The sequence below is a fragment of the Emys orbicularis genome, chromosome 7 (genome assembly GCF_028017835.1).
Source record: "Emys orbicularis isolate rEmyOrb1 chromosome 7, rEmyOrb1.hap1, whole genome shotgun sequence".
NCBI lineage: Eukaryota > Metazoa > Chordata > Testudines > Emydidae > Emys > Emys orbicularis.
The window spans coordinates 73,231,692-73,255,057 of NC_088689.1; the positions used below are offsets into that span (position 1 = coordinate 73,231,692).

At 41.8% G+C, this 23,366-nt stretch overlaps 1 protein-coding gene across 1 annotated transcript in view; it reads right to left on the reverse strand.

The window, feature by feature from the left end:
- TM9SF3 (transmembrane 9 superfamily member 3) overlaps positions 1-23,366 on the reverse strand; it is an 85,454-nt gene that overhangs the window by 14,891 nt on the left and 47,197 nt on the right. Inside the window, exons 6-9 of the mRNA XM_065407330.1 lie at positions 22,407-22,538; positions 21,220-21,386; positions 13,817-13,911; positions 11,223-11,353 (exon numbers count right to left, since the gene is read on the reverse strand). Of these exons, the coding sequence (XP_065263402.1) occupies positions 11,223-11,353; positions 13,817-13,911; positions 21,220-21,386; positions 22,407-22,538 (525 nt within the window). The remainder of the gene's footprint in view (positions 1-11,222; positions 11,354-13,816; positions 13,912-21,219; positions 21,387-22,406; positions 22,539-23,366) is intronic.

The window sequence follows — 23,366 nt, forward strand, 5'->3', positions numbered from 1 at the left end:
CCACTGTTTCACCATGTACAGTTGGCCCTTCACCATTTGGAGACAGGAGGAGGGAGGGAAGAGCTATCTCCCTGCTTCCACTCCCTGCCTTTTCCCCTTCTTTCTGCTCTTCCCCTGGCTTCCTTCCCCTGAGGCTTTTATACAACCCCAGGCTAATTAGGTGGCAGCTGTTTCTGTTTCCCCAATTAGGGCCAGGTTATCTCCAGCCAGCTCTAATTTACTCCCCTAAATGGGAGCTGGCATGACAGAGGGCTAAATCAGCAACCCTTTGCCCAGCACCCTGTCACAGATCCCCACTGACAACATCTTAAAGAATGATCACCCTACGCTAACTGGTTCTTTGAGTATGTGTCAGTGTAGATCCCACTGCAGCTGACTGGCAGGTGGTATCCCCTCGAACATTGGGAATGAGGTGTTTCACCGTTTGACTAATCCAGCAGAAGTACTGCTCTCCTGAACTTGGCACCTGACCTAGCAGCTAAGTCCAAGACACAGAGTTTGACAAAGGTCAGCGGGTAACTCCACCTTGAAGATCTCGGACACTAGCACATGTCTGAAGAGATCACTTGAGCTCTAGTGGAGTGAGACTTGCTGTTCAGTAGGAGATGCAATAGCTTGACCTTTAAGACTCAGAGCCAGAAATAGATTGGGCAACAGTGTAAATGGCTTAGTCCTGTCAATATATTAAAACAAAAAGTCCTGCACACAATTTCTTTTCTCTCAGTGCCAGTGTGGCTATAAGGAAGCAGATTGGTAAGATAGTAAATTGGTTCAGATGAAAATCTGAGACCTGGGAAATCAGTTTTGGATGAGGCCTTAGGACCACCTTTGTCTTGTATAGGGGAGGTTCAGTCACAAGTGCTTAAAGATCTTCTGGCCAAAGTGATAGCACATTCCAGACTCACTGCTGTCTCCCACTGTCACCTGTCTCTGATCACAGAGTCATCTAAGTGATAGATGTGAATGTCTTGTCTTCTAAGATGGACCACTACCATCATCAGGCATTTCGTGAAGACATGCGATGCTGTAGAAAGGCCGAATGGCAGTATCTTGTACTAGCAATGACCCGCTCGCACTGTGAATTTCAGGCACTGCCTGTGGGCCAGATAGATGGCTATGCAGAAAGTTGCACCTTATAAGTTGACAGCCCTTAAGCAGTCTTGAATCTGAAGAGATAGAACAATAGAGGCAAGAGTCACCATCCTGGATCTGAGGCAGCCTATGTATTTGTCTCAGGTCTAGGACAGGACAAAGATCACCTTTCTTTGGGATAAAGCAGTACTGCAAACAGAAGTCTTTTCCCCCGTATTATTCTGGAAACTCTTCTACAGCTCCTAGATGAAGCAACAAGGCCACTTTTTGTAACAGGCTCTCATGAAAAGGGCCCCTGAAAAGGGAATGGGAAGGGGGTTGAGAAAGGTAGACTGTCGAAGTAGATGGGATAGCCAGGGGTAACTATATCAGCACCCATTCGCCCAAGGTGATATTGGACCAACTGGACCTGTGGACCAAGGCAAGATGGGTCCTGATTAGCTCTGTTGTGGCTCCTGACACTTCCATCAAATCGGCTAACTGGGTGGCATATGGGACAGAGGAGGCAGAAGAGGTCTCCTCTGGTACTGTGGCCTTTTCCACTATGGCTAATCTGTCCGTCTGCCTGGGAGTAAAGGTAAGCCAGCTGCCTCTGCTGGGGCTGATATTTGTAGGGCTTCCCATAAGGGGTTAGTGTATAAATCTCTAGTGACCTCAAGGTAGCCCTCAAATCTTAAGGAGTGGAGCACTTTGTCAGCCCTTGTATTGGATCTCCATCCCCTTGAGTGGGAGGTGCTGGATGATATCTTGGACCTCTCAGTAGTCCAGTGGCTAATAGCCTGATGCTCGTTTCATGGTTGCAGCCATGTCAGAAGCACCCATGACTGCCTGTGGACTCTTCTGGTAACCATCTGGCCTTCTTTAATAATCTTCCTTATCTCTTTCATCATGTTATGTAGCACAGAACAGGAGTCACCCTGCTCTATGTTAGGAAATTATACTTGGCAAGCATTGCCTGACAGCCACCCAGAGTTGCAGCGAAACCAAAAAGAGTAGGTTTTGTGCCTGAAAAGTTCTAACTTCTGGGGTCCATGTCCCCGGGTGTGCCTCTTGTTGATTTCAACTTCTCCTGCACTGCTACAGCTACTAAAGAAGCTGGGCTCAGGGGGGAATAAAGTTCTCAAAATTCTTCAGGGACACTTGATAGTGTTCTTCCACCCATTTGGACAAGGACTAGTGCTGGCCACAGACTCCTGGCCAGCTCTAGTATGGCCTCATTAATAGGGAGAGCAATCCTGGTTGGGGCTGAGGGGGTCAGAATACCATACATTTGAGAGCTCTCCTACATAACCACCTCTACGTCCCGGGTCTTCACAATGCAAACCAGGAGAGCCTGAAAGGGCTTAAAATAGTCACCTGCCAAGCCAGGGGTTGGTGCAGCTGCCTCATCAGGTGATAACTATTCTTTTGTTGGAAACTGGGGATGTTCTTCTGCTACTCCTAGCTCCTGAGTGGTTAGTGGCCTAGGTAGTGATGTCAACAGGGAGCCTGATCTCTTCCTGGATCGGCAGGAAGATCTGCTTTGGGACACTTGAGATAATGGTCCCCAGTAAGACCAGTATGGCCAGCTTGGCACGTTAAATGGTACTGGCCCAGATGCACTGGTCAGCCCATTGCTATTCAGACTTCCCCTGCGTCAGCATCTTGTGAGAGAGGAATGCTCAGTACCAGCTCTCAGGTTGCTCTTTTACAAGGTAGAGGAAAGGCATCCCTGCTCAACATCCGGGAGAAGGCATGAGAAAAGAATAGTACTTTTTGAATGGTGGTGACATGTGGCAATATGCTGGGCAATATGCTGGAGAAGTCTCTGGAAAGAATCTAGGTGAATCCATAAGGGCATAGACGGAGCCTGTAATTGGCACAGTGGTCAGTGCTGGTGTCTTTGCTGGTGCTGGTTTGCAGAACATCATTTCTACTTCAGTAGAAGACTTGAGGCACTCTCTTTGGAGAGTGCTGTTCCTCCTCCTCCTTCAGGATTGTTTGTCCCAGCACTGGGAGCCACGTCTCAGCTCCATTTGGTTGTGCCTTTTGGTCTCACCCTTACGTTGGGGCACCAGTTCTGGCTCCAATGCTGAAGTTGTCAATTCTGGGAGTGCTGATGTTGAGATTGGTGCAGTATCAGTAGGCACCAGTGTAGTGACAGAAGTCCCTGGGCTGAGGCGGTCAGTGTCAATGTAGCTAATGCAGATTTGGATGGTGTTTTCTTTCCTGCCACTGCTTGACATTGGAGTTTGCCGTCTGCTCAAGCAGCACTTGCTGAAGATGACCCTTCTTGCTCTTTGGAGGCAGTAGTCTCCTCCAGATCCAAGGTAGCCTGCACTGATTATTCAAGCAGATGCAATTTCAGCTATGCATCCCTTGACTTCCACTCCTTGAGAAGGATTTACATACCATACACAATGGGAATGCAACTTTCCTCCAAACAGTGACTAAGCCCACTGACTGGGTGAGAAGGCCATCATAGGTCAGGCAGGATTTAAACCCATAGGATTTGGAGTCTGGCATAGCAGCAGGCACACGGTACCTATCCATGCTATATAGAGAGTGTCTTTTTTAGGAACAACCAAATTAAAGAAAAGAACGGACGTGGGGGTGAAGATAGATTTCTCCCCCGAAAGTCTGGAAATGGATGCGTTTTTAAGATCAATAGCAGTAGTGGGTCAGACACTTGCTGAGTTCTGCCTCCCTGTCATGGGTGGAGAGAGTGAACTGAGCGATGCAGCTGCTCTGTCCTTTATGCCCTTGCACAGGAGCACAAGGCAGCACGGGGAGCCATAACGGACACTGCTAGCCAAGAAAAAAAAAAAAGCTGGTCTTGCGCACATGCTCACCTACAGTGGATGCACAGTGACAAACACTTGAACAGCAGCTACTTTGCTTAGCTATCACTTTAACAGTAAGTGATTTTGCAGGTATGCACTGATATGCTTCTGAATGATCTGATATCAGAATTAGGCCTTAAAAATTAATTCAAGCAAAGTATGTTTTATTACAGTCAACTAAGGGAAATTCAAAGGACAATTTTAACCAATACACCTCTACCCCGATATAACACTGTCCTCGGGAGCCAAAAAATCTTACCACGTTAGGTAAAACCGCGTTATATCGAACTTGCTTTGATCCACCGGAGTGTGCAGCCCCGCCCCCCTGGAGCACTGCTTTACCGCGTTATATCCGAATTTGTGTTATATCGGGTCGCATTATATCGGGGTAGAGGTGTACTTTAAAAAATGTATACTTTACTATAACGGCAAATCCTGCTTTCCAGAAAGAAAACTCAATACTGACTAAAAATCTAGACAAATTATTTATATTTAAAACACCCTAGTTAGTTCAATTTCTTAATTTTACTTTTACTGCTGTATTTCTTCAACTAAAAATATCCATTATTTAAACGTCAGCATTTTGACTTATTCTCTTGGCTTCAGTTGCCATAGGAGAGATCTTCTGTAACAGCAGCCTGCTTTATTTGTAATTTTTTTTAAGGGGGAATTCACTATTCTATTGCCCTCGACTAAATGTGTAACATTTAATTTTTCATACTTGAAAAGAAACATTGTCAAGAGGGATATAACTTATGTACTAGCTCCATAGGCTTCACATTTTCTAACAGCTGTAGCTTAAACTTCAAAGGTGATAATTAAAATTTTCATGAGCATATCAAATATTAAATTGCCCCGGCAGGCTGTGTTGTCCTGACTGCCGAATGCAGAAGGGATGAATGTAATAAAAACTGTCCATGAAGAAAAAGAGGCTTGATCTCTCCTGTCAGATACCAAAGCTGCACACCAGCAATCACGTGACTCTCCCCCCATGAGGGAGGGTATGTAGAGGATACAGAATTTTTTTTACAGCAATGCAGGTTCACACACTTAAAATCTGGACAAATGAAAAGTTAATATACAGAACAGTAAGAGTCAGTGGCACCAAAAGTAAAATGTTTTTAGCATATAAATAATATTGTTACTTGAATCCTGCCTCGATCACAACTTGTCCTGCTAAAAGTTGAGCTAAAAGTGTCACACTATCTCCACATTGGTAGTAAGTTGGGTTTTCAAATTGAGTTAAGACCAGGCCTGCATAATTTTACTCATTATTTGTCTTGCGGGACCATCTTGGAGCCTGAGACATGGACAAGGATCCCATTGTCCTAGGTGCTGTACAAACCCATATCAAAGATGAAGAGCTTACAATCTAAGCAGTTCAGAGTACTTAAGGGTATTACACAAGCTGTATCAGGATAAAATTGAGCAAAAGAAATCTAAGTTACGTTATTACATACAAATAACTACCTTAAAAGAACATTAAGGTTGCAATGTAAAGCACTCAGAAGTTAGAAAATACCAAAATTAAGACTGCATGGGCAATATTAATCTAGCCCCCTTTTATGTAAGCATTATGATTCAGTCTTTAATTACATGATCACACACTATTTGTTGCACAGGACCCCTGGTTCATTCAGTGCACAGGATGGACACGGCTCAGTGAATAATACCACATGCAGCTGTGGCCAAAGACTAACTCACAAGGGGACTTAGGCACCATTCACAAAACCACAGGTGGTGGTGGCTAGCAAACTAAAAATACCAATTCTTTACAGCTCTAGTTGCGAGTGCTTCGCACATCTGTAAACCAGACTTCAGATGCCTCCAGTTGGGCACTCTGAAAATGAGAATACAGTGGCTACCTGTGAAAGTCAGATTCATGTGACTTGCCCAGCAAGACATAGGAACTGTGTAGTAGAGGCAGGGATAGAATCCTGTTCTCCAGGGTAGCATTCAGCTATCTAAAACACAAGACCATCCTCTTCCTGTAACCCCTTCCTTCATTCACTACATAATTTCCAACTTCTGCAACAAGTGAAGCAGGGGTCCTACAAATAACAGCCTTATTCACTACACAACCCTGATTCATAATATAGTATGTGACCATACTATCATACATGGAACATATAGTATGTGGTCATATAATTAAAAACTATCAATGTAATACATCCATACAAGGGGCCAAATTAAGGTTGTATAGGCACTTTTAATTCTGGCACTTCCTAACCCCTAAGAGCTTGACATTGCACCCTTTATGTTCTTTTAATGTTGTTTTTTGGATGTAATTTCCTAGGTTTTTAAAAAGCAAACAAAACAGAAATCCCCTAATGTGGAATTATACTGACACCAACATGGAACATCAACATGGAACATCAATTTTAGATCCACAGCACAAACGTCTGCCACTTGAGCTAATATTAACTGAGTGCAGTAGTACATTGTCATCCTGTATGTGAAACCACCATTAAAGGAAGAGACATTTTGCAATTGAGTTTCACAGTTATTTGCTGACAGCAGAGGAACTGAGACTCCAGAATACTGGGGTCTATTCCAGATGCTTGGGGCGTGTACTCTAGTGGTTACAGACCTTTCTGCCTCTAGCCCCTCCAGCCTGTCCTCATCCCAGTCCCTTACTATAAGGGAAAGTTCATGGTAATCCTGAAAAATACAATTCTCCACGTCAAAATATTTTGCTCTGAACATCTGTGGTTCTGTCCTATGTCAGCCCTTGTTAAGAATCTCTTGCCACAAGAACCCTGTTGGTAAATCTATTCACCAGCCCTATCCCATCTATAAGAAGCAAGGGAAAAAACAACAGCAGTGACAACTATGCAATTTCCCACAACAGAAATAGCTCAACTTTATATTTCAAGAGGATTTCCTGACCAAAATACAAGTTATTCATAAACAACAGGACAGATCGATTAAACAAATCAATAGGAAATAAATTTATTAACACAAGATAATTTTACCAGAAATGTAAGAACACCACAGATAGAGAAAAGGACTAGACCAGACCCAATGTCTTTCCATGAAAATAAAACAGACGTGTATATGATGTGACTGTTTGGCGCATGAGCGCACAGGAAGATTACAAGATAAGTCAAAGTATCTTACAGCATCAAGAGAATCCCAGATCCTCTCGAAGTACAATAAAAAATTAAGAAGATTGAAAAATAAAAACTTAGGCTCTGAAAAGGCAGAGTCACAGTAACATCCCCCATTGTTACTGTTACAAACATGGAGTTAGATCAGAGGAGAGCAAACTACAGCCCTCCTGCACCCCCTGCCCTGAGCCCCCTAACCCTCTGCCTTGAGCCAGCTGCCGCATCCCTCCTGCACCGAGCCCCCAACCCTCTGCTGCACCCCAAACCCCTGCCCTGAGCCCCTTCCTGCATACCGCACCGCTTCCCGCACCCCGTGCTCCAGCCCTACATTCATGACCCTGCATACAATTTCCCCACTCAGATGTGGCCCTCGGGCCAAAAAGTTTGCCCACCTCTGAGTTAGACACTGGGCAGTCAGTCTCCAAACATGTTTAGCGGCTAGCAGGAATCAGACCTTTATCCCTCTCCTTACATACCATAGGTTTAATAGAAGTGCTCCAGAAGGATTCTTTAAACCCTTTTCTAAAAGCTTTGAGAAGAGAGAATAAAATTGGTCAGCTTCATTATTACATTTTGATGGGAAAGGCAATGGAAAAACATTTTCCAGGAAGAGAGCCTAGAACTTTATCCTCTCCTTACACAAGACTTTCCCTACTGTTGATTAAGGAGCATGTGTACATCCATGAGAGTCAAGAATAGAATCCCAGGCCTACAGCCAGGGAAGCTAGTTTAGGATTATAGGGGGAGATCTTATTAACTTTCCACTTCCTGTGAGATTCCAGATAGGGCTGATGCGCAAGGTAGCAGAGGAAGCTTTGAGAGATTCAAAGTAGACCAGTGTTACAGTGAGCTCTAAGCAAGGACCCTTCAGTGGCTATGGAGGTTCAGCCAATCTCAAAACAGGAGAGCTAGGTGAGGGGCTTCCTAAAATCCAGATGCCATAGCAGGGTACGAATGTAGACAGCTAGTAACTAGGCTTTACCTCTTGTTTCTGGCACTATGCTACCTGGGAGATACAGGGGTTGGGGCAGATCACCAAAAAAGGAGGGACAGATTGAGCCTTTTGCTGCAAGCTTTGAATGGGAGAGTTTTGCAATTTCTTACTGAACCTGTTTCACTCAGTGTTCTTCCATGACCATCCAATTTATGTTTTCTCCACATTTGCAATACGTAACAAGGAAGAGTAGACCTAGCAAGCAATATGAGGTAGGGGGACTATTTAAGACCACCATGGAGTAGGAGTGTCACCTCTCACCTCTACTGTAGTTTGGGAAAAGGGATATTCATTTCATGAAGGAGGAGCAAGCTTGCCATTAGAGACTTTTGGAGGCTTGCCCACTTTGGGGAGGCGAGAGAAACCACGTCTGCACAAGGAGAGAGGGGCTCACAAGAGCACAGGTATTTACTGTGAGGAAGCTAAGCTCTTTTCTCTTTCCCTCTACAAATCAACTCCATTAGCTGATTAAAATTCATTAGATCATTGATTGTTCTGGTGACATTTCTAATCCATAACTTGCTCCTACTAAAAGTCTGCAAAGTGAAGGGAGATTTATCACCACACAGTAATTATGACTCAAACAAATTCATAATCCCTAGAGATTATTAAAATCACTCTGTGCATAAGGAACCCTACACACCCATTACATGACCCTTGAAGACCCCATTCTCAATCGCTTTTGCACAAACATTTCCCTGATCTTAAAATGAAAATGAGTGGAACAGCACTAGACTAAAATTTCAATGCAGGTGGAATTCCCTTCCATCAGCATTCCTAAACTCCAAATCAGAATACGAATGAGAAATGTGATATTGTGAATGCTTGCTCAGCAGTAAAACACAGCCTCTTTGCACATGTCAAAGATCAATGCTGTAAGCCTTTCTGACAGTGTTGGATATGACTGTTGTCTCAGCACAGAAAAACCAATACAATATTCCATTTTAGCATAAACTGATTAACATTGACATGGCAAAAATTAAAATTCTAAACCTTGCTCCCTAAAAAGACATTCAGATTGAAAGTGATTCAATGGATGAATGAATCAAACACCTTTAGCTTTATATTACATTGATTATTTTAAGTCCCATGGCTAGCACAGTACTTCATGTTAAAGGTGATATTAAGGTTCTTATTCTAAATTTTTGGATACAATTCTCTCTATTGCCAATATTTTAGATAGGCCACTTGATGTATTCCCTCTCAATGGAAAATTCCTGAAGACCTCTTGACTGTGAAATAGAACAACTTCTTTTAAACTGCATTCTTCAATTTTTACATCCTCCATTCTTCATCTTCACATTGATTTTTGAAAACGCAATTTAAAGTACGTCCTTGTGGCCCACGCAGCTTCCCGCTGCTCCGACTTGCCGGGAACGGCGAATCGCGGCCATTGCCTGCGGACAGTCAATGTAAACAAACTGTCTCGCGGCCCACCAGTGGATTACCCTGACAGCCCACGGGGCGCAGGTTGCCCACCACTGGTCTAAATCTAAGCTGCTGCTGCATCACATGTTAACACATTAGAAGACATTTTTCATACTGCACATTCCCAAAAATTTTCTTTTACAAATTTATAATTATGCCTTGGCAGTTGGAACATGAACTCTATCCACGACCAAATCCTTTTTCTTACATTATCACAAAGGGTTATTTCAGAGCTGGTTGTAAGTGCAAAAAAAAATTTTTTATTTTTTTTTAAAAGGAAAGTGTTCTACAGGAACACTACAGGAATTCTAATCTTATTGTATAGATTCTTGTACTTAATCATTATGGCTTAGAAGTGGCTTTCAACTGGATTGGCTTTGTGTTGTACCTTGGCTTATAAATAGCCTGCATCAGTCTTTAGGAATAAACAGGTCACCATCTCCCACTTTTATTCCAAGGATTCAGCTATAACTGGGGCTTGTTTACAAGGTAACAAATGCCACACATTTGGAGGGATGGTGTTTCTGTTAACTTAGCAGCTGCGAATCTGTTAAGGTAATTAAGACAAGCGCCATACCAAAAGCAATGTTCTGTTTGATATCATTTCGAAGGGTAAGTAAATTAATAATTAAGCCTGGTTTATGACATTCAACTGGCTTCCTCACATGTGAAGCAGTTATACCAAATCACTTCACTTTTCCTGTGAAGTGAAACACTAATCATGGTTGAGAGAGAAAGAGAGTGTATAGAAACAACGAAGTGAGTGAACGGGCAAGGATTTGGAAAATATGCAACAGAAGCTGCAGGGGGATAAAAAAGGAACAAGACCACACATGCCAGAGACATGAGAGGCAATGATTGAGGGCCCTGAATCCAGGTAAATTCAACTTTGGACATTAAGGGGGTGTAGGGAAGAAAAGTATACAAGTAGCACAGCATCTTTAAAATGGGGATAATATTATAGCCTATTTCCCAGTAGTGTTTTTAGATTTAATCAGTATTTGAGAAACACTAAGATACTTGGACAAAAAGTCCTAAGTTGTAAGTATTATCAAAGTGAAGTTTCAACACTGTTTTAGTTGACTCGACAGTAGAATGGTTTTGAGAAGAGTGCTATGAATGGGGAACTGGTTCAGTCCTATCCATCCACCCACCCATCCTACTACCATCGGCCATGACTTATATCCTGTCCATCACCATCATTCGACTTGCTGCTTTCACAATGCTCATTCTAAAGCTAAGACAAAAGAATTGAAAACCTCCCCTAAGGACACCAACAGGCACACTCCAAAAAGCATGGAGTGGCATTCACATCCCCATTCTCTGGATGTCCTTGTTTTCCCAGGCCCAGAAAGTAAGAATCCCATGTTTCTTCCCAATAAAAGTGAATGGGATTTGAGTATGTATCTGGCTCCATGCAATTAAAAATGTGATCATTCTGAGATTTGTTAAAATTTTCAACTACAAACAGAAAATTCCTTTTAACAATTAGCAACTACAGTGAACTGGTTTCTTTAGTCTGAATTGCAACTATTATATTATATTTCAAGTTAAGTGTTACTGCAAGAACAGCAGTTTTCTAAACTATTGTAACACAAACATGTGGATTTTCTATATTATTTATCAAATTTGAGACACTGATCTTTGGAATCTCAGTACCTGAACTTCATTTTTCCACTTTGAGGTGATGGGACATAAAGAACACAAGCTCTCCCAGTTTAGAAGCTAAATTTTCCTAGGTCTGCTATGCTGTTTCAAGTTCTATTAACTACTCACCATTGTTCCAAAGGGAATAGCCCGTGAAGCATGATAATAGATGGCAATGAAGTTAATGAAGAAGGCAGTGCCACACACCATCGCTGGAATAAGGAAAGCCCCAATGAACATTTGCTTTATCCATCGCCTTCCTGTAGGAAGAAAACATTAAACATATTTGTAATTGATAAAACATGCTGCACTTTGATTAAAGTTCACATTTTGCCACAAGTTTGCCAGAATGTAAGTAGTTAGCTTTTTTTTCCAAAATTAATTAAATGAGTACTAGCTAACATACACAGGAGCAAAGGTAAACTTTTAAACTGTACTTAACTTTTAATCAAGCCTTTTGATTTCACAAACAATAACCATTCTTTATGGAAATATGGACGTGGGAGGGTAACAACAGCCTACAATGGGAAACGCTAATAAGAATGTGTAAAACAAAGCTTATATGTTAAAAAAAACAATGTTTAGAAACACTACTGATGGGTGTTTATACATGAAATTGTTTCCTTGCATCAATAGGCACCAATTCTGTTGTAAAACGTCTAAGTGACCAGTTAAATGCAACAGGAATGGCAGCGCAGGTTTAAAACACCACACTACAATAATGTAGTTAAGACACGTGCTTAGCTTCACTATTTAATCACATTGCTCAGCATTATTCCCTTCCCTCCATTGCCCTGTCCTCCTCTTGTCTGTATATCTAAAGACTAAGTTTTTCAAAAGACCCGAATATTGGGTAACATTTTCAAAAGCACCTCAATGATTTAAAAGCCCCATCTTCAGAAGTGCTCAAGTGCCCAAGGGCTCTGAAGTCACTTAGTAGGGCTCTTGAAAATGTTATCTATTGTCTACATATCTCAGTAACGCACCTAACACTACTGGTGTTAAATGATACCAAGTTTAATAAACTCAGTAACAAAAATTAATTCACTATAATAGGCATCTCCAACAAGAGAGTAAGACAAGTCAACAGGTAAAGGTCTTCCACCATCCAGACAGATTGTAACAGATTTGCTGCTATGCCTGGGTATTCAAGGAACCTTGCAGACCTTTGTTTTGCGGTCTTGTGCAAGACCTCTCTGTGACTGCCTTACTCCAGTCTTGGCTGAATCTCCTGCATCTGCTATTAATCTGTGAATTTGTGCTAACTTTATTTAAACACTCAGTGTCTGGATGCATCTGTGCAGCTTACTGAATAGAATGCAGCAAAGAAACCAACATATAGTTTCAAGAATTGCATATGGACTACAAACTTCCATTGTGCAGGAGCATCAAAAGCATTTTAGGGCTTGCCTACAGTTTTTGTAACCAATTTAGCCAGATCTGTAGAAAGCAGATAAAGCAGAAAGCAGATAAAATTAATGCAACCTTCTAGTATAGGCCTTTAGAGTAATCTAGCTTGAGTTGGAGATACAGGCGTAACACCCCAATGCTGGTAAAACTGATCTGGTTTTCTACCGATGTCATTAAATTGGTAGAAAAACTGCATGTAGACAAGGCCTTAGACATTTATGACCTTTCCAAAATCTCAGATAGCAGGGAGACTGATGCTGTAGAAAACGAAGCATTGATCAGCATCTCTTGCTAAAATTATACAAGCTTCTGTTTTAAAAATTCACCAAAACCAATTTTCTTAGTGTTTAGTAGAATAAAAATAAATATTAACTATTCTCTTATTGCAGCACAGGAGAAGAGGGAGGCTGGAGGAATGGCAGAGGCATTGCAGGTCAGAACTCAGAAGCATTGGTAGGGCTATAAGGAGAAGGCTGCTGATAGCCTGCCCAACTTTACTTAACTTGTTGGGCTTTTGCTGATTACCGATATTCACTTTTGCATTTGATGAAGCAGAAACGGATTACAAGCTGAATAAATGGAATGAATGTTTTGCTAAGATTCCAGGAAGTTTATTCTTCATACCATAAAGAATGGCACAATGCAGTAAATAACACTGTGCACTTCTATAGCCCCTTCCATTCACTCTTTGTAAACATTGCGCCTCAAGGTCCCTATGGAGAAGGTAAAGTGATAACAGGGATCACTTCAGCCACTAAAGGTAGAGTGACCAGATAGCAACTATGAAAAAAACGGGACAGGGGGTGGGGGGCAATAGGCGCATATATAAGAAAAAGTCTCCCAAAACGGGACTGTCCTTTTAAAAACTGGACATCTGGTCACCCTAACTAAAGGCCAACTCAGGGGTAGAACACACAAGCTGTTTAACAGCACACAGGAACAGGAGGTTAGCCTATCCATTTGGTACCATAGGGGGTATTCAACAGGCAGAATGTAATTACTCAAGTTGGAATTTGACCAGGCTACCACAGTTAACATCCTTATATTCCTTATTGATTTAAATAGATACTACCAAGGTTTTAGCAAGCTTTAATATAGGACATGCAACCAAGAATGAACAGGAAATGAAGCATAATTTAGATTCAAAATCTCTTTTATTGATTAAAAACTATGGATTTCATGTGACTTCATTAACTACCTAAACACCACCTGTAAAAGACCATGCATGTTTGTGCTGTTTATACCAGGAAACAGAATAAACTTTCTATATAAAATAGTATGATAAAAAATGCTGACATTTAAAAACAAGTTACCTCCTTGTCTAGCATAAAGGCTTCCTCCAAAATATCCATTCACTGGGGATGTTGCAGCATAAACAAATATAGCTGTACTAAGCATTGATCCTCGCCTAAAATAAAAAGACTTTTTTTTGTAATGCCAATAGAAATACAAAAACTCAATTTATATTACAGCAAAATATTCACAGTAAAACAGGCATAGTTATCAGAAGAAATATAATTGCTATTTTTAGCTAGTGCAAAAGTAAAAGTTAATCAATTAAATGTGTCTCAAGTTTACTATTTACAGTGAAAATAACTGTTTCCATTCAAAGCTGCTCACCAGCCTCATTTGACTAGGCTAAAACAACTAAAATTAGTACAGTGTGGTTCCCCCCCCCCCCCCCCCCGATATGCTTAATTCCATTAGAAATAAAGGCAGAAAATATCACCTTTGACCAAAGTATTTTGATTTTTTATAAGCCCTATGTTATAAGAACCGAACTATGTAACACGTGTAGCCATTGTAATAATATAGCATATTGCTCAAAACATTTCTAGTGTCAATGCTTAGTGGGAACACTTAAATTAACGTATGACATATCTGCAGATAAAGGGGAAGGAGAATTACTTACCTTGTACAGTAACTGGATTTGTTCGAGATGTATCCCTATGGGTACTCCATGTCCTGATGTGCACACTTTTGATCAGACATTTTCAACAACAGTGTCTGAGGGTACAGAGGTGTACTCTTGATAGCCTCATGCTCTAGTATACGGCTATGGGGAGGGTAGACCCACCGCCACTTCAATTTCTTCTCAGCCACGGAAATCCAGCGGACTCTGAGGCAGAGGGGAAAGAGGGCAGGTAGCGGAGCACCCATAGCAGGGGAGATCTTGAAAAACTCCAGTTACTGAGCAAGGTAAGTAACCTCTCCTTCTCCAAAGAGTGTTCCTATGGGTGCTCCAAATCAGGAGATACCCGAGCAGCAGCCCCAACTACAGAAGAGGGTGCCGAGGCTGCAGATTTGGTATGGACCATACAACAGTGTTCGTGAAAGTCGCATCAGCTCTGGAAGCAAGTACCAGACCATTGTGCATAGTGCTGGGAAAAAGCATGCACAAAAGACCAGGTGGCTGCCCTGCAGATGTCTGAGACAAGTATGTTTTTCAGTAGGACTACAGTGGTAGATTGAGCCCTGGTGAAATAGCTAATCACCCTTGCAGAGGGGAGAACCCCTGAGGCTTCCTAACAGGTTAAGATGCATTCTGCAACCCATTGGGACAATCTTGGGTTGGAAATCGGATGTCCTTTGTTTCATTCTGCAATTGAGATGAAAAGCTGTGGGGAGCCCCAAAGAGCCTAGTCCTATTGAGGTAAATGGCAAGAGCTCTTTTTATGTCCAGAGAATGGAGACTCATTTCTTCTCAAAGCGTGAGGCTTGGGATAAATCACCAGTAGATGAATCTCTTGATTAATGTGGAAGTCTGAAGAAACTTTAGGTAGGAAGCAAGGGTGTGGATGTAGCATCACCTGATCATGATAGAACACCACATATGATGGGTCAGCAGTGAGAACCCGAAGCTCCCCTACCCCCCTGGCCGAGGTGATGGCTGTAAGAAAGTGGTATTGAGGGACAAATGAAGGAGGGAACAGTTCCCCACAGGTTCAAATGGGGATTTCCTCAGCACACGGAGGACTAAATTGAGGTCCCACAGTGGAGCTGCCTCCTTGACAGGATGAAAGAGGTGGAATAGGCCTTTGATATAGCTTGTAGTGATCGGGTGGGTGAAGACTGAAAACTCCTCGATGGGGACTGAAAAGCTATGGTGGCAGCTAGGTGAACCTTAATGGAGCTCAGCAATAACCCTCTGGTTTTTAAGGTCAGCGGATACCCAAGAATGTATGACAGACAGGACTTGAGAGGAGGTACAGATCGGAGGCTGCTTCCAGGCTAGGTGCATTTCCACCTCTGTAGATAAGTTTTCCTTGCATTGGTTTTCTGCTATTATACAGTACTGTTTGTATCTCTGGAGAGCAAGCTTTTTCTATACCAGAGAACTATCTGGCACCCACATCTTGAGTTGAACCATTGGGAAATTGGGGAGGGTGATGGATCTCAACTCTTGGGTGAAAACATTTCGCTATCATGGGAAGATGGTGAGGCAGTTAAAGAGGCATGCCAACCACGCTTGGGAACAACACCTGTCTCAGCTACAACTGTGCTATGAAGACAGCTAATATTTTCTCCTGTTTCAATTTATTTAGCACCTTGAACATTAAAGGAATCAGGAGATAAGTGTTTAGCAATATATAAGGCCAAGGAATCATCCATAGAATTGCAGCCTTCCCCCTAAGCAGAATTGTTGTCAGCTCTCTCTCTCTGGATGACCCCAAGTAAAGATAACACCTCATTGTTAAGCTTCCCCTCACAGTTGATCTGGAAATGCCAGCAGATGGAGGAGGCATGACAGCTTCACCTGGTGAGCAGAAGGATTTATGCAAAGGTTATGTTTCTTCCTCCTCACTGGCTCCTGCTGCTTTGCAAGGTACTCCTGTGGAACAGGACACAAGGGTGATGCTGTTGCTCCTGGCATGCCCTTTTACGAGATGGGACCCTGCAGAACTGGCTGTCATATGGGGCCCTGGGGATTCCATAAGCATACTGTTGTGGGGCATAAGGGAAGGTGGTAGGAGTCCAAGGTTGCTGGGTCTATCTCCTCATGAGATATTCCTCCTTAGGGTGTACCTTAAGGGAGGGAGGGAGGTTGGAGGGAAGGTGGAGGACCCTTATATAGACACCTCAGAACTGGATGAGGTATCATCACCCATGTCCATTGGAGGTGCAAGTGGTGTCAGTTCCAGTGACCGAGCCAATATGGGGCAAGAAAGGGTCCTGTAACTGCATGAATACCAGAGTTCAATGCTTAATTGGCTGGTGAGACAGTGCCAGAGGATGTGTCGATACTCGCTGGAAATGTGTCTTGGTACTGACTGTGTGGGTAGCAGAGGACAAGTCACTGTTCAACATGGTAGGATCAGAGGGCAAGTAGGCTCCAGGATGTGAGTTGGTACCAACAAAGCATCTCTAACTCTCAGCAACGGTGATTCAGGCTCTTCCAGAATTCAAAAGTCCTCATGGAATAGGCGCCTGAATGGTACCAGGGACTTTGGATGGTGTCCTCAGGAGTTAGTATGTCAGAATGTACTGGAGACAGTGCTGACGCGCTATCAGTGCCTCCTCCTTGTCTGGATGCAGAAAATGGTACTGAAAACAAATTTTGGCTTGACTCTGTGTCCATGTGTTTTGAAGGCACTGATTCTGGTGCTGATGCCAGTGCTGCTGTAGATTGTCTATCTGACTGCTTCTTGGTATACAGTATAGTCGTCTTAGCTGGTGCCAGGGTCTGGATACCAGAGGGGATAAGAGCCTCAGTGGCACCCATACCAGGACGTGAGATCTCCTGAGACCCAGACCAATAGGGTGACTGCCCCCTTCCTTATCTAGTTCTGGAGAATTGGGTCTTTTCTTCTTTGAGGATCTGAGTGGTTGTAGAGGACCCCCAGGATCTTTGATAACTGCCACAGCAGAGACTGTTACCAAGGTTCTGAACAACTGGATCCAAAGTACAAGGGGGTGACTAGCAGATCTTACATTTGGATGGAAGGTGAGTCTCTCACAGGCAGCAGAAGCAGCTTGAATCTCTCTTGCTGTGGGGAAAAGACCTATGGCAGGTCTGGCAGGGTTTGAATCCCGAGCATAACCCACGCTCAAGGCCACAGATCAAGGCCCAAGGACAAAAAGCCCAGATCGGGCACACAAAGAAGAAAAGAGGAAAAAGTACCCCCACTTGGCAGAAACTGGGCTAAATAACAAAAAACAAAAAAAATTAAAGATACCTAAAGAAAAGAGAGAGAGAGAGAGAGAGAGAGAGCGAGCGCGCGAGCAAGCTGCTTGGCTAGCTAATGGACACTGCGACACTCCATCTCGAGCCGCTGGTGGTTGAGAAGGGACTGGAGTGGCAGTGGGTCCATCCCCACTCTATATATCCTTGTATTGGAGCACAAGGATATCTAGGGTGCAAGCACAGAGCTGCAGACACTGCTAACAAAAATCTCCAACAAAGAGTGCACAGGCTGAGCGCATCCTGATGTGGAGCACCCATTGGAACACTACCTGAAGAACTACTGTTAGTAAAACATTAAAACTAGTATTAAGAAGAGTCACCTAGTATACATTTGCACATTGGTTCTCACAAGTCCTAAGCATGTGATTTTCCTGCCATCTATTAGAATCCAATAATTTATAAATGGAAAATAAATTGAAGTTTTCAACTTAGAGAACACTATGGAAAAAGATTCAAAAATTGCAAATGCTATATTAAAACCCCATTAGGCACACAACAGGGCTCTTAGATTATAAAGACAAAAAGGACCATTGTGATCATCTAGTTTGACCTGCTATTAATTCCTGTTTGAACTAGAGCACATCTTTCAGAAAAACATCCAAACTTGATTTAAAATTTGCCAGGAAAATCCACCATGACCCTTGGAAAATCATTCTAATGGTTGATTACCCTCACTGTTAAAAAATTGCATCCTATATCCAATCTGAATTTGTCTAGCTTTAACTTCCAGCCATTGGATCTTGTTATACCTTTGTGTGCTAGATTGAAGAGGCCTCTGTCAAATTTCTGCTGACCATGTAGGCAACTACAGACTGATCAAGTCACACCTTCACCTTCTCTTCGTTAAACTAAATGGACGGTGCTCCTTGAGTCTATCACTATAAGGCATGTTTTCCAGTCCTTTAACAATGCTTGTGGCTCTTCTCTGAATCCTCTCCAATTTACCAACATTCTTCTTGAATTGAAGCAATCAGAATTGGACATGCAGTATTACAGTAGCAGTCACACCTGTACCATATACAGAGGTAATATAACTCCCCACTCCAATGCAAGATTCCCTTGTTTATGCATCCAAGGATCATCATATTAATCCTTTTGGCCACAGCATTGCACTGGGAGCTCACCTTCAGAGTGAAGGTGTCAAATTGAAGCAGAAGTGTTCAGTAGCTTTTCAAGTCGTCCTCTCATCAATATAACAGATACGGAACCATATATGTTTTGGTCCATCCTTTGATCATTTAAGGGCAAAGCAGGCTCTGACACTAAGCCACAAAAGGCAGCCCCAGAACAATTTCCTTGACCGGGTTGTAACAAAAGCAGACTCGAGCACTGCTCATTAATAGAACAGTGTTTCCTTCAATAAAAGCTGACCATGCTGAGGCGGTAACCAACAGCAGAATTTCAGCCAGACCACTGTATTGTCAGAGTCATTCTGTTAGAAACTCCCACTACTATTTGGTGGTGGTCTGAAATTAAGCAAATATACCTGCTGCATAAAAAAAGTCAGAATGTTAACCTACATGAGAGCCTATATGCTTCTTAATAATAAGTTCCATATTTCTGTTTTAAAATTGGTTAACAGATGCCAATTGTGATAGTCTGCTTTTAAATTGGTTCAAGTAAAGATGACTATGAAAACTACAGGCCCAAATTCTCCTTCAAGTGATGTTACTGTAGTCCAGAATAACTCCAATGCATTCAATGAATTCTAATTTGAAATGCCGTGCAGATATTTCTTATCCACTATTTTGACTTATATTCCAGAAGAGCCCTAATACTAAAGCTTTCCTGCAACACAACCCAATATTAACAGCTGATGTGACCAAATGCCAACCACTTGTTCTCAGGTGAAAAATGGTGAGTGCCAGGAGAGGGTTTACGGGGTATTTTATGGCACTGCAGAGTACATAAAATGTTCACTCCGTTTAAAGTAGTATGGTATATCACACTTTTCAGCTCACACCATTTTCCTACTACAGGTCCATTTTTGGATCAGGGCTTAGTAAATGCTCAATTGTGCTCTGAGAACCAGACTGCTACCTCATTGTGCATGGAGCACCTGCACGGAAAAGGACAGGTAAGCATATGCAAGTATATGAGTTCAGTTTTTTCCCCCCCTCACATGTTTTACATGCATCTGATATCACTATTAGTGTGAGTTTCTAGTAGCACCACAATGTGCAAACATTCCAAACATGAAATTAGGCGCGGTCCTGTCCAAAAAATGCTGGCATTCTAAACACTTAGAATTGTATTTAATTTCCTCTTCAGCTATCCGCACCATGGGGACAATCACTGTAAAACCAAGAAAAGCACACTAGGCAACAGGATTTTAAAAGTGTTACAGGATAAGGGAAAACAAGGCAGCTAAATTTGGAAGCCGGGTTCCCTCTAGTGGCAAATACATATAGTTACAGATGACCTGCAACTGAGAATAAAGCTGAACTGAGGAAGAAAGTTTAGTCACTGTTTAAAAAACCTGCTAATAGTTGGTAAAATTGCTTATGTTGTTGCAGCACCCAAAATATACTAACTGCTTTCCAAAACAGAGAAAGCTAGTCCAGTCCAGGCAGACACAATCTAAAAAGGCAAACAGATAAAAGGTTGGGGAAGAGACAGCCATCCCCCCAAGCAACATGGTCAAGGTGATAGCTACACAACAGTGAGTTTAAGTTGGTCCACGTTTTTATGTTTTAGATGAGTATTTAACGCCAATGACCATTCCTAAGTATTTGTACGGGCTCCAATCAGGACTGTACTGTTCTATGTATTGCACACACAAATTGAAGAGAGTCTCTACCCCAAGAAACTTAGAGCCAAAGTTCCCAATTCTGTGGAGACTTATGCACGTGCTTGACTTTATGTAATGTGAATAGTCCCATAGAATATCATAGAATATCAGGGTTGGAAGGGACCTCAGGAGGTCATCTAGTCCAACCCCCTGCTCAAAGCAGGACCAATCCCCAGACAGATTTTTACTCCAGTTCCCTAAATGGCTCTCTCAAGGATTGAACTCACAACCCTGGGTTTAGCAGGCTAATGCTCAAACCACTGAACTATCCCCCTGTCCCACTGAAATCAAAGGCACTGCTCACAAAATGTAAAGTTAAGCACATGTGTAAATCTCTACAGGAGTACAGTCCAAGTAATAAATAAAAAATACTTCCTTAAAGATTAAGCATCTCACTTCAGTTAAATGTGTGACCTCAAAAAAATATCCTGAGACTTTTTACCTCCTACAAAGTCCACTAGCAAAACAGGGAAGACCAGACTTAATTTTGATACTTCTAAGATAAAAACAAGCAATGAGAAAAGCTTAAAAGCTTTTCAGGTCTTCTTTGTTAAGTCATATAGTAGCAACAAAATCAATTTCTATTAAAAACATTTGCTAGTCACCTTCGAACATTAGGAAAACATTGTTTTAGGTTTCAACTGAAACTGTACATAGAATTCATAACCAGCTTCGTTTATACAAAATGTCTCAAGAACTTTCAGATGTGAAAGAGGGAGGTACGTCATTAACATACTTACTCTGTGTATAAATCCTCTATCATTGCAACAATGATAACTATGAAAGAAACTGCAAAGATTTGGCAACCAGAGCCAATAAGCGATGAAAATATTAAAGGATGACTGGATGGTCTAAAAACATCGCCATGGACCTGTTTCCACCCATATTCATCACCCAGATCTCTGTCCTGTGTATAGAAATATAGTTCAGTTATAAATACCATTGCCAAGTAATAATAAGTGAGAAAAACCAAGATGCTAGGTATGAATTAAAGTCTGCCTAACGGAATCCTTAAAGCTAGATAAATTAACTCTACAGGACAAATACTCCATGAAGAACAAACATAAAATGCACAATGAAAGTCACTAGTGGAAAGCTAAATCCATTCAAAATGGTTTTACTTCCCCAACCCACAAATGTCAGTCTTTAGGGGTTTACACAGACTTCCGAAGCACAGGGGACCAATAGGGAGGATTTTTTTGTTCGTTTTAATTTTTTTTTTTTTTTTTTTTTTTTAAGATAGCATGTGTGAAATTGGCACTTGTGGAATATGGCTGCTTGAAAGCTCTGGGACAGAAGCCCAACTTATCCACACAAGAGGATATATATATATAATGAGTCATGGTAATGCATTTGTTCCACAATGCCCTACCAACGTGCCTCACACATGCGTTGGAGGGACCAGCTCTAGCAGGGCCAGAGGGGAGCTCAGTTTCCATACCCAGTCAGTTTTTGGCCCTTCTACACAGGAATGTGCCAGCTAGTGCCAACCATGGTAATGTGAACAAATAGGAACTAGCACCTGGACTGAGTGGACCAAACATTTCATAAGCAGCAGAGTTTATGAACTCTCAGCTACTACAACCCTAAGCAGAATTCAAAGCTGCAACCTAGAAGTGAAAGGCTATTGTCTCATCACCAATCCTCTGTGCAGTCTGTCCCAACAGCTTTAAGTTTCCTAATTCAGTCCTCAGTAGCCAGCAACCGATTCTTGTAACAGGAAGTTACGTTGCTCTAGTTGGGAAATCTGAAAGCCATTCTCTTCTGGAGAGAATTCCCTGACCACTTCCTAGACAAATTTTCTCCACAAATTTCAAATTTATTTTCTATTTTGGTGAAGAAAAGTATTCATAAGTGCCAATGAAATCAACACCAGAAAAAGCAATAGGTCTTACTAAAATTTCTAAGAACTTAGTGCAAGTCTTACCATATCATCCATTTCTTCTTCTTTGCTATATCGTGCATAATCTTTTCGCAATGTTCTCATTAATATCATAGACACTAAACCCACCAGAAAGATGACCATCATGAAGGAATTGAAAATTGAAAACCAGTGAATCTACAAGAAAAAAAGACTCAATTTTAAGTACTGTAGGTACATATTAGTGCCCAATAAGAGTCAGTACAAACAATTGTGCTAAGTAGCAATGAATTATCTAAAGCTTGCACAAATCCTATTAAATATAGCTTGCAAAATTTTGCAAGTTTTCATCATCTTCCGCAACACATGTTGAATGTGTCCATTAGTCAAACTAAGCTGCTACAGAACATTAATAGTTAAATCTCAACATTTTCCTTCTTACAACCAAAGGCATTCAGTCCAGAAGATTCCCATTCTGATTTGAAATCCCAATAGGCACTTTACTGGAACCTTGAGCCATCCTATTGAATAGCAGACAGGTCAAGTACCATTAACAGTTTTAAGCTATACCACAGTTGCAATATTTTGTTTCCATTTGAGACAAAACAATCAATGCTGCAAAACCACATCATAAAGTAACATGCTATTTCCCTGAGACAAAATGGGTGAGGTAATATATTTTATTGGACCAACTTCTCTTGGTGAGAGAGAGGCTTTCAAACTAACAAAGCGCTCTTCGTCAGGTCACGCTATTTACCTGTCTGCTACCTCTCCGCTCCAGAATGATTCTATTGTAAAAAACATTACCAGCATAGCTCATGCTGCAATGTCACGCATCAGACTAGGAATAGTAATCTGAATGGGACTGAATTTTGCAAGACCTAAGGAAAAAGTTGAGCTTGACCATGGGAAACATTCCTACATCTGTTACTACATGAGATGAAATCGTGGCAAACTAGTTTGTAGGTCAGGTCAAAAGTGTGGCACAATGTACAATGAAAGTTATTAGCTCTGGGAGTAACTAAC